Genomic DNA, 10,819 nt, shown 5'->3' with positions numbered 1-10,819 from the left:
AAAACCAACCCGGTTTTGCTGCCAGTGCAAATACCGTAGTTCAAAAGTAGTCAAGTGTTTGGCCGCTAAAGGCTAAACTACTTGAAAACATAATCTTTGGCATGAGATTTGCCTCATGGGCAGCTAGCTAACCAATGACCTTTGAACTCAAACTCCTTGAACTTGATGTTGAAAGTGTAGTACAATGAAAGTGAAAGGCAAAGGTCAAATGTGAAAACTCAAAACAGTGTCATTTTGTCAAGATAAAGCAAGTGATGAATTGTCAAATTATTACATTATTTCAGTTGTTAATACATCATTTAATAATTGTATAACTTTGATAACATATTATTCACAATTTCGGATTTAGTGAATGCAGCATAATCCCCAGAGCTACTCTAGCCAAGCCAGTATACAATCTAGACCTATACTAGAGTTCATTTTGTAAACTACTCACACACACTGACCCTCTGGTCAAGTGGCACATTATCGGGCAGATAATGAAAACTATGTAGCCTCTGTTCACAGTTATCTCTCTCTCACACACACACACACACACACACACAGACACACACAGACAGATAGTGATCCTTTCAAATGTCTCAGGAAAGGTTTTAATAATCGAACAGCGACAGTGTCCCTTCAGGGTTGCGACAGTGGTTGAACTTGTTTATTTATTGAAACAAGCAATGCATGCCTTATTCACTGTGCTATGGATCAAAAATGGGTTTGATTCTGTTTTCAACCATATCTGTGTAGTTGACAAGACATGTTGAACTGCAATGATAGCCTACATAACCCACATGATGCTGCAATCAGATACCCGGCACAGGGTTCAGACAATAATAAAAAAGCATGTGACAAGATGATAGTTATATTTAATTACTACCAATCGGTCTATGTCAATATAGTAGCAGCATTGCACAAAAAACAAACAGTAGAGTGGCTGTATGCCACCCAATTAGAACCCCATAAACACAGTTGTACATAATGACCATATGTTGGCAGGCTGTTATTAATGGAACCAGTTTTAATTTAATTTGATTGTTCTACCTGCCGTCCAATTTGAGATACTGTCCTGTGGTCAGTTACAGTTTTAGTCAACCGTAGTAAAAGATAATGGTACGTTTTAATTTTGTTTAACTTTCCGATGTACAGTATTTAAGCGTGATTCTTTTTAGTGTATTAGCATGTCAAGTAACCTTGGCCTACAGCAGCTGTTGGCAGGATGATGTACTGTTTTTAAAATTACTGTATCACCATCTACTATATTTTACCTGACTTTAACTGACAATAATTGCAGCCAGTGGTTTTAAAGTAACAATACCACAATGTAGAAATGTAGAAATTCTGTTACAAGCAAAATCCTGTATTCAATATTTTACTGGAGTCATTACTTTCCGCCCCTGGTTGCAGCTTCTTCATGCTTACTGATAAATGTGTCCCTGATTATCTTTGCTTTGATAGCCCATTCAGTGTGATATTAGGTCTGTCATTTTTTATTACAATGGGGTGAAGATAGGGTCATTTGGAATCACCAAATTACCACTTTATACAGAAACAGATGGATTGTGGTCATTTACCAAGAATATGATCGCTTTAAATAAATCGATTGAGACGTACTGAAATGAAATCACAATGAATATTGTGACAATAAGAATAAATAAAACCAAAAATACAAAACAAAGTGAAGACCATGGGTGGCATATACACCTCTTCAAATTTAGGCTATATCCTCTCGCTTATCGCTCACACTAGTGACTTTCACAGTCTTTTGTGTCTTCAAACATTTTCTTCTAAAGGTGAGATACCTCTATATAACTAGCAGGTACCCAGTGTTGCCCAGTTTATTGCACTGAAGAAATATACCATCCAAACTATCCAACTGAATAGCAGGGAGCCATTGGGTAACATTTGTTATAGTCTTTGGTATGACTCGGCCAGGAATTGAACCCAGAAATCCCAGTCTCAGGGCGGACACTGCCACTGCCACTGAGCTGGTGGCCTCCAAGTGCCTAATTATATCTATTTCCCCCTCACAATAATCCAAACAACGCATATGGGTACCCGGCTAGTACTACACCGTATGTTTACAAATCCTTCCAAAGTTCACTTCTCTACCGGTACAGCTCCCATATACAGACTCTCTTCTTCCTCGATGGTCTCCAGCTCATCTGTGCTGATGGCTTGTGTGATCAAATTCAACTCCTCACACAGGGTCTCGTAACGGTACGCCACGCGGATGTCAGGGACATTGGTGCGCCTGATGTCGTTGCTCTCCTGGCCCTCTTTGATATAGTGTGGACCAAGCCAGTAGCTCTTAAACTGATAGAGAAGAGATGAGAAATACACACAATAGATATTTCATGTCAATTATAGCTGCAAAGTAATAGACTTGTTTGACAAAATATTTATAATCACTTCATTTCTCTGACAAAGAAATAAAATAGATCAGATCTCTAGAATGGTTGTAGAATTAGTAGAATAAAACTGTACAGTGGGAAGGGGTGGGGGGGGGGGGGGGTTGTTACTGTATGATTGAGAAGAAAAATGTGACATCTGTGCTTTGTGTGCAACTCCTCCAACATAAACTGTACAGTGGGAAGGGGTGGGGGGGTTGTTACTGATTGGGAAGAAACATGTGACATCTGTGCTTTGTGTGCAACTCCTCCAACAGGGTGGTGCATTGCTCTTAAGAAGAGCACTTTGACAGGTGCGGAGTTGAAGAATACCATGAATAAAAGACAAATAACCGGCACAATTTGCAGCACTTGTTTAGTGGACAACGTTTCATAAGGCCACTAAATGTGTTGCATCAGCATAATGTGCAGGTTTTACTGTCCTTGGCATAATAACCACTAGGGACCGATCTCTAAACATTCTGTGACAAGCCGTTGTTATTTGAAGTTGTAATCTTGTACCCTATGAGAGAATCCACTCATTAGCACACTGTTCCTGGCCAGCTCACACATGTCACAGGAGCTCAGCTTCCACACCTGGGCTGCAATGCTGTACTCTTCCATCAAGGGCTCCTGCAATGTAATGTTAACATAACACTGAGAATAAATATACAGCAGGTGTGTAATGTTTTATTTTTTACGAGTAGCCAGTTATGTTTTACACCGTTTTCTCGCCAATTTAGTCGTTATACCTCAGAAAATGTGTTTTTGCAGGGTGCTCCTACTATACTATACTATACAGTACAGTACAGTACTTAACATAGACTTGGTGCAACCTAGGTTGTTTTACATTTGAATCCGGATGCTACCTCTGGGTCTCATTGGTCATTGCTATATACAGTACATGTACCAACATCATTTATTTTTTGAATTTTCGAATAACAATTACAATAACAATCAGAAACCTTAGGTTAGGTTTTAAAAGACGTTTTTAGAATTATGTTAATAATGATGTCCTGTAATCAGGGCATCATTGTAAAAGAGAACTGGTTCTCAATTGACTTCCCTGAATAAATAAAGGTGAAAGAAAGGCCTGTCATAAACATACTGTAATGCAAACTGATGAACTTTGAAGGACATAGAACTAAGCATAGAATAATAATAATAATAATAACTAGAACTGCACTCTGTAGAGTGCCTACTTGCTTGTTGCACTTACTAGTGCGCAAGCAGAGCGTGCAAGTACTGTCAACCTCTACAAACTTTCTCTTTAACTTCTGTCTAAAGCCGATGATTATGCAATCCCTTTCGTCTCTCCTGGCTAAGGATTTATTTTGTCCTGGCGCAGTGTTAGTCTATCTTGAATATAGCTCTAGGGGACACCTTCTCAACACAAAGGTATGGAATCTTCTTTTTCTCAACGACTTCTCTTTATCTAAAGCCGATGATCTTTAGATTATGCAATCCCTTTTGTCACTATCTAGAATACAGATTTACTTGAAAAGTATTTACCTGTTTGAAACTATTTTGACAACTGTTGAAGGACATGATGGTAATTCCATTTAAACAATTCAAAAGCATTCTTTCGTTACGTAATTAACAACAATCAATTAAGTAATTAATACGGGTGAGTGACGGCTTTCGATGGTGACGTATATGTCGATCAGTGTCGGGTGGATTAAAGGACATGACTCTATGTATATGTACAGTATATGTAATTTGTAAGTTGATTAGCGGTATACTGTGGTTACTTGGGTCGTTTGATGCATATGTCCCGTGGCAGCGTATGCCGTGATGAAGATATGTACCAATGCCAGGGTGTAATTGGTTTTTGATGGTGACGTAATGATGATATGTTTTAGTGTCGGGAGGATTAAAGGTAATGCCCCTGTATACATGTATGTAATCTGACACCACTGCCATATCAAGCACAAGTAATCATTACGTCATATGCTGCCACGGGACATGCGCATCAAACGGGACATACGCATCGAAGCACTGGACGAAAGCCATTACTTATACTTAATAATAATGATAGGTAAAGAGGGTGCACAAGCCTTGGTGAAGTGGAACTGCAGGGGATCATCAGTCGACAGAGAGACCATGAGGCCTCTGGACAGATACTCTGGGAGTGGGTTGCGATGGTAGCTGAGGAACAGGCTGTTGTTACTGAGGGGGGACATGGCGATGCCAATCTGAGCCAGGTAGTACAGATATTGTAGTACAGGAGCCTGGAGAAAGAGGTTGCGACATTATAACACTGTTCATACAAATATACATTATGATACCCTGGGTGCTTATTCGGTCTTCCACCACTGCCTTTTCTTGAATGGTTACTCAAATAATTCCAGAATAGAATCATTCAACTTATGGGCCGCCCCTATATATTCAAGTTTCGACACAATGTCCTGCAGTAATAAGTTCTCCCTTGTGTGGGAGAGTAAAGCAGCTCTTGTGATGGTGAGGTCATACCTTCCTGAGAAGCAGGCCGTGGGAGATGTTCTCTGAAAGCATGAAACCTGACACCAGGTGATGAATGGGCCCTGCCTCCCCACAGTGTGGACGCAGCACAAGTGTGTGGAGTCCCCGCTTCCTGAGGTTAGGGGTATGTAACAGAGGTAATACAGAGTGAGTAGAGGAACATGCAAGAAAGGTCTATGAATTTTAACGTTTAAACATTATTTATTTTCTGGAGGACAATTTGGTACAGTTTTATCGCTGACTCCCACATGCGGAAATTCTATACAAATAAACCATAAACCTAATCTCTGATGTCAAACCAGTGTAAAGTCTCATAGTTTCATCAGTTACAGACAATATAATAGATAATTAAAGGTAAAGAAAAAGGTACAGAAGAACTGTACAAAGTAAAATCAGTCTTAATTTATGACGGCTCCATTTGGTTCCATACAGATACACTCTCGAGTTAAATTAAGGATTTTACTGTATAACTGTTACGGATGTCGGGGCGCGGGTCTGCTATGTGTCTGTTTGTCTATGCGCGCGCCCTGTTTGTCGTCCCTGCAGATCCGTCCGTGCGCAGCCATTGGTGGGGAGCGTTCCCTACGCCCCACCCTTGGCCGCCTACTCCCAATCCTGCGCGTCCAACCAGCGCTGCCACCCTGTCTCTCCTGATGAAATAAAGTCCCACTGAAGACTGAGATCCGGGCCGCTGTCAGACTATCTTGTTTGTCGCTAGTGTAGGGAAGTGACAGCGCGCCCTCCGTGCAGGGAAGAGTGTCCCTATTTGTACCAGCAGTGTATATATATATGTATTGAAACCTCCGAAGGGAGAACTGTACTGTAAAGTGCTTTCACACAAACTGTGATCGAATCTCGAGCAGGTAGTATTTCCTTATATTAGTATTTCACTGTCACCTTAGCTAGTTAAGCAGGCACCGTTCTCATGTACTTTTGTTTGATGGTAGGCATAAGAATAGAGTAGTCAGATAGCGTTTTCTTTTGTCACCAGTCAGATAGTCAGTGTTGGGAGGGGGTTTAATAGGATAGGGTGCAGTGTTAGGGTATTTTTATTACTTTCTTTCCTTTATGGTCCTGCTCAGCCTGCTCACATTTGTTCACATGTGTTACACTACTTTGTTTAAATCTGTATGCCATCTAAAGATATAGTGAATAAAACAACTTTGGCATATACCATCTTGCCTTTCTTTCCCCATAACCATCCTAGACTTAATGAGTCGTAACAGAATGGGGGCTCGTAGAGCTTAACGGAACCTGGTTATGTGAATATATATTTATTTTATTTTTAGTGGCATACGGTTGTGGAAAGTTTGTGTAAAGACGCAGGTAGAGAGAAAGATGGCACCTCCATTTGACATAGATGCATTTGTAAAAAGCCCAACGTTAATTCAGTTGGATGCTTGTCGCAAAGAGGACTTGCATAAAATAGCTTTCCATTATAAGATTCCCGTCCCGAAGGTGGCAAGTAAGGAAGAGCTAAAGACGCACGTTTTGGCTGGTTTGGTCATTAAGAATGTCCTGCTGGTGTTGCCTGGCGAGGGAGCGGTGAGTATGCCCGTGGCCGTGAATGAGCCTGGTGGCGCTCAAGGCGAAGAACATAGTGATGTTCAGGATGATGATGGCGGTCTATCAGACGCCGAGAGTGAGAAGGAGGGTGCTGAGGCGCCTGTCCGGCCGCGTGAGGTAGGCCTACATGAATATGGGGGTGGTCGTGAACCACTACCCGATCCGGATGGATCCAAGGGGGACGTTGAAGTCCGTATTGCGCAAATGAAAGTGGATTTGCAGATGCGACAAGCTGAGCTTGAGCACGAGCTCCAGGTAAAGAAACTGGAGATTGAGGCAAACACTACTGTGAAAATAAAGCAGATGGAAATCGACGCACAACGAGGGGCTCGCACCGCACCGTACTACTCAGGTATGTCACCTGCGGGTGTTCCAATTACTAATCCTGCCACTTTTGATGTGTCTAAGCATCTTGCTTTAGTGCCAACCTTCAGGGAGTCTGAGGTGGACTGCTATTTTGCTGCATTTGAGAGAATTGCATCTGCGCTCAAGTGGCCAAAAGATGTATGGGCGTTGCTACTACAGTGCAAAATTCAGGGCCGTGCCCAAGAAATTGTTGCTGCTCTTTCTCTACCTGACAGTCTGCAATATGATTTGGTTAAGACGGCTATTCTGACCGGGTACGCTCTCGTTCCAGAGGCGTATCGCCAGAAATTTAGAAATCTCAAAAAGGGTAATCAAACATTTGTTGAGTTTGCCAGAGAGAAAGGCTCTCTTTTTGATAAATGGTGCGAATCCTGTAAGGCTACAGATTTCAATGCTATACGGGAGTTGGTTTTGCTTGAAGAATTTAAAAGATGTTTGGTGTCTGAACGCATTGTGATGTACTTAAATGAGCAGAAGGTGGAGTCACTTTCAAGGGCATCAGTGCTAGCCGATGAGTTCGTGCTCACGCACAAAACAGGGTTTCCAAATCCACATGGGGAGAAATCTAATTCTCGAGGTGGTTCTGTGGCACAAAATAACACGTCCAAGTCGTCTCCACGTAAGGATGACAGGGAGTGCTATTTTTGCCATAAAAATGGGCATGTAATTGCTGATTGTTATAAACGTATTGGTAAACCACAGCAGCAAGCAGGTGCAGGTCACGCACAGGGAATAGGGCTAGTTAAAACGGAGCCCGTTTCCATTCAGGGATGTGACACTACTGACTCATGTTTTGCCCCTTTCACGTTTGATGGTTTTGTGTCGCTGACAGGGGATCCTAATGATCAGCAGCCAGTGCGCATTTTGCGCGACACAGGTGGTTCACAGTCTATAATTTTGGCTGGGGTTTTGCCACTTGATGAACAAACGTCGTGTGGCTGTAGCACTGTGTTACGTGGCATTGAAATGGGATATGTTCCAAGGGCGCTGCACAGAGTGCATGTTAGCTCTAAATTGGTCACGGGATTTTTCCCTATTGCTGTCTGTCCTGAGTTGCCCATTCAAGGGATTACGTTCTTAATGGGGAATGATGTTGCGGGTGGGAAAGTGACGCCTCCTCTTGAGGTATTGAATTCTATTCCTCTGACTGGGGTGCCTGACGTGAGTGAGTCTTCTCCCACGCTCAATGTGTATCCGGCATGCGTAATTACGCGTGCCCAAGCTGCCAAATTAGGCGATGCTGTCGACCTGTCAGATTCGATTCTAGGTCCGATTTTCGGAGATGAAAAAGTGGGGAATAGATCTGAAAAAGCTAGTGCTAAGACTAGCACTGAAATAAAAGCGGACAAAGTACCGTGTACAATTGTTCCCGAACATACAAATGTTCCCAAGGTGCCCATTACCCGACAGTCATTGTCAGTTGCGCAAAAGGGGGATCCGAGCCTAAGAAAATGTTTTAAAGAGCTGTTGACGTCAGAGGCCATTAGAACTGATCAGGTTGGTTACTACCTTGATAGTGGCATGCTGATGCGCAAATGGACGCCGCTGGCTAACGCAGGGTTGGAATGGAGTGCTGTCTTTCAAATTGTTGTGCCGACAGTATTCCGCCAGCAGGTGTTGTCAGTAGCCCATGAGAGCAAATGGTCTGGCCACTTCGGTGTCACAAAGACATACAATCTGCTCCTGAAACATTTCTTTTGGCCGGGTATGAAGTCTGATGTGGCAAAATTTTGTCAGAGTTGCCACACATGTCAACTGGTGGGGAAGCCTAATCAGGTTATTCCTCCTGCCCCTCTGTATCCTATACCTGTAATAGGTGAACCATTCGAGAGGGTAATTGTGGACTGTGTTGGGCCGTTACCCAGAACAGCTTCAGGTAACCAGTATTTGCTCACAATTATGTGCGCCGCTACTCGGTTCCCAGAGGCTGTTCCCTTGCGGTCCATCACAGCCAAAGCGGTAGTCAAGGCTTTGTACAAGTTTTTTGCTATTTTCGGCCTGGCTAAGGTTTTGCAAACGGACCGTGGTTCAAATTTCGAGTCCAAATTGTTCAATCAAGTGTTGAAGATGTTAAACATTGAGCACAAGGCTTCCAGCGCGTACCATCCCGAGAGTCAGGGTGCGCTGGAGCGCTGGCACCAAACGCTTAAGCCCATGTTGCGCAAATTTTGTCTCGAGAACGAGCGAGATTGGGACGAGGGCATCCCATTTGTGTTGTTTGCAGCACGCGATGCTGTACAAGAGTCACTGGGTTTTAGCCCAGCTGAGCTCGTTTTTGGTCATACCGTTCGGGGGCCTCTCAAAGTTCTAAAAGAGCAATTCATGTCTGCTCCTTGTAGTCCAGACTCGGGAAAGAATGTACTGGACTATGTCAGCAAATTTAGAGAGCGTTTTCACCGGGCTTGCTCATTTGCAAAAGATGCGCTCGCTGCATCACAGGGGCGAATGAAGCGTTACTATGACCGAGCGGCGGTCACGCGATTTTTCCAACCTGGGGATAAAGTTATGGTTTTGTTGCCTATCCTCGGTTCGGCGCTCTCGGCCCGTTTTGAAGGACCGTATGAGGTTCTTGAAAAATTAAGTGCAACGGATTATGTCATAAGCACTCCTGGCAGGAGGCGCAAAGCTCGTGTGTGTCACATTAACATGCTAAAATGTTATCATTCCAGGGCTCCCTCCAGTGCTGTTCCTGCTGAACCTGCAGTGTGTTCTGGTGTGTCGGCATTGATTGTGGCTGATTCACCTACTGGGTCTGATTGTGATGATGGACTGGTATTACGTCCCACTCTGCAGCAGAGTGCACGACTGCCTAATTCTCAGATGGTAAGAGAGTTGCCTTCTCATCTCGCTCATTTGGCTGACGAGCAACGTAATGATGTGATTGATTTGGTTAACGCTTATCCCATGATATTTGGCGATGTTCCCACTCAAACAACGGTGTTAGAACATGACATAGAAGTCACCCAATCCAAACCCATTAAGCAGCACGCTTACCGTGCGAATCCAGCAAAACGAAAAATGATGAAAGATGAAGCAGAATATTTGCTTAAACATGGCTTGGCGGAACACAGCACTAGTGCCTGGAGCAGCCCTTGTCTGGTTGAATTGAAATCGGATGGTTCACCTAGATTTATCACAGATTACAGGAAGGTGAATAATGTAACGGTGTCAGACAGTTTCCCTTTGCCACTTATTGAAGATTGCATTGACAATCTGGGTAACGCTACTTACGTGACAAAGTTAGATCTGTTAAAAGGTTACTGGCAAGTTAAGTTAACTAAGCGTGCTTCTGACATTTCTGCATTTGTGACACCAGACTACTTTATGCAGTACAATGTCATGGCTTTTGGAATGCGCAATGCTCCGGCAACATTCCAACGGCTCATTAACATTGTACTAGCGGGCGTGCCTAATGTTAACGCCTACTTGGATGATGTAATTCTGTATAATTCTACTTGGAGTGATCACATGCATACATTGGGGCAAGTGTTTCAGCGCTTAGCCCAGGCTTCGCTAACATTGAATCTCGCCAAATGCGAGTTTGGAAAAGCTACTGTGACGTACCTCGGAAAACAAGTGGGTCAAGGCCAAGTCCGCCCACTGGAGGCCAAGGTTGCTGCGATAAAGGAGTACCCAGCTCCTCAGACGCGACGCGCGCTTCGCAGATTCCTCGGTTTAGCCGGGTATTACAGGGGGTTTTGTAGAAACTTTTCTACTGTCGTATACCCTCTCACCAATTTGCTCAGTCCCAAATCAAATTACGTGTGGACTAATGATTGTCAGCATGCGTTCGAGAGCGTCAAATCGCTCATGTGTAATGCCCCAGTACTCGCTGCTCCAAATTTCGATCGGCCCTTTAAACTTGAAGTTGATGCGAGTGCTGTCGGGGCTGGCGCAGTCCTTATCCAGGAGGACTGTGACGGAGTGGACCATCCAGTCTGCTATTTTTTCGCGCAAGTTTACCAAATACCAATTCCGGTATTCTACAATTGAAAAAGAAGCCTTGGGGTTGCTGTTGTCACTCCAAT

General features: G+C 43.5%; 1 protein-coding gene across 3 annotated transcripts in view; it reads right to left on the bottom strand.

Annotated features, from left to right (window-relative positions):
• Positions 1-658: 658 nt before the first annotated feature.
• The window catches only part of ampd2b (adenosine monophosphate deaminase 2b), a gene marked incomplete at its 5' end in the record, with an annotated part of 30,760 nt that continues 20,599 nt past the window's right edge, over positions 659-10,819 (bottom strand). For all 3 annotated transcript variants that reach the window (XM_080763513.1, XM_080763514.1, XM_080763512.1), the window contains 4 exons: positions 659-2,304; positions 2,901-3,011; positions 4,436-4,609; positions 4,851-4,971. In XM_080763513.1, coding sequence (XP_080619639.1) covers positions 2,089-2,304; positions 2,901-3,011; positions 4,436-4,609; positions 4,851-4,971 — 622 coding nt within the window. In that variant the 3' untranslated portion in view covers positions 659-2,088. The remainder of the gene's footprint in view (positions 2,305-2,900; positions 3,012-4,435; positions 4,610-4,850; positions 4,972-10,819) is intronic.

This window comes from Protomyctophum bolini (assembly GCF_963924005.1).
Source record: "Protomyctophum bolini genome assembly, chromosome: 5".
Taxonomy (NCBI): domain Eukaryota; kingdom Metazoa; phylum Chordata; class Actinopteri; order Myctophiformes; family Myctophidae; genus Protomyctophum; species Protomyctophum bolini.
The sequence above is the reverse complement of the archived record's forward strand: the minus strand, read 5'-3'. Positions and strand labels throughout refer to the sequence as shown.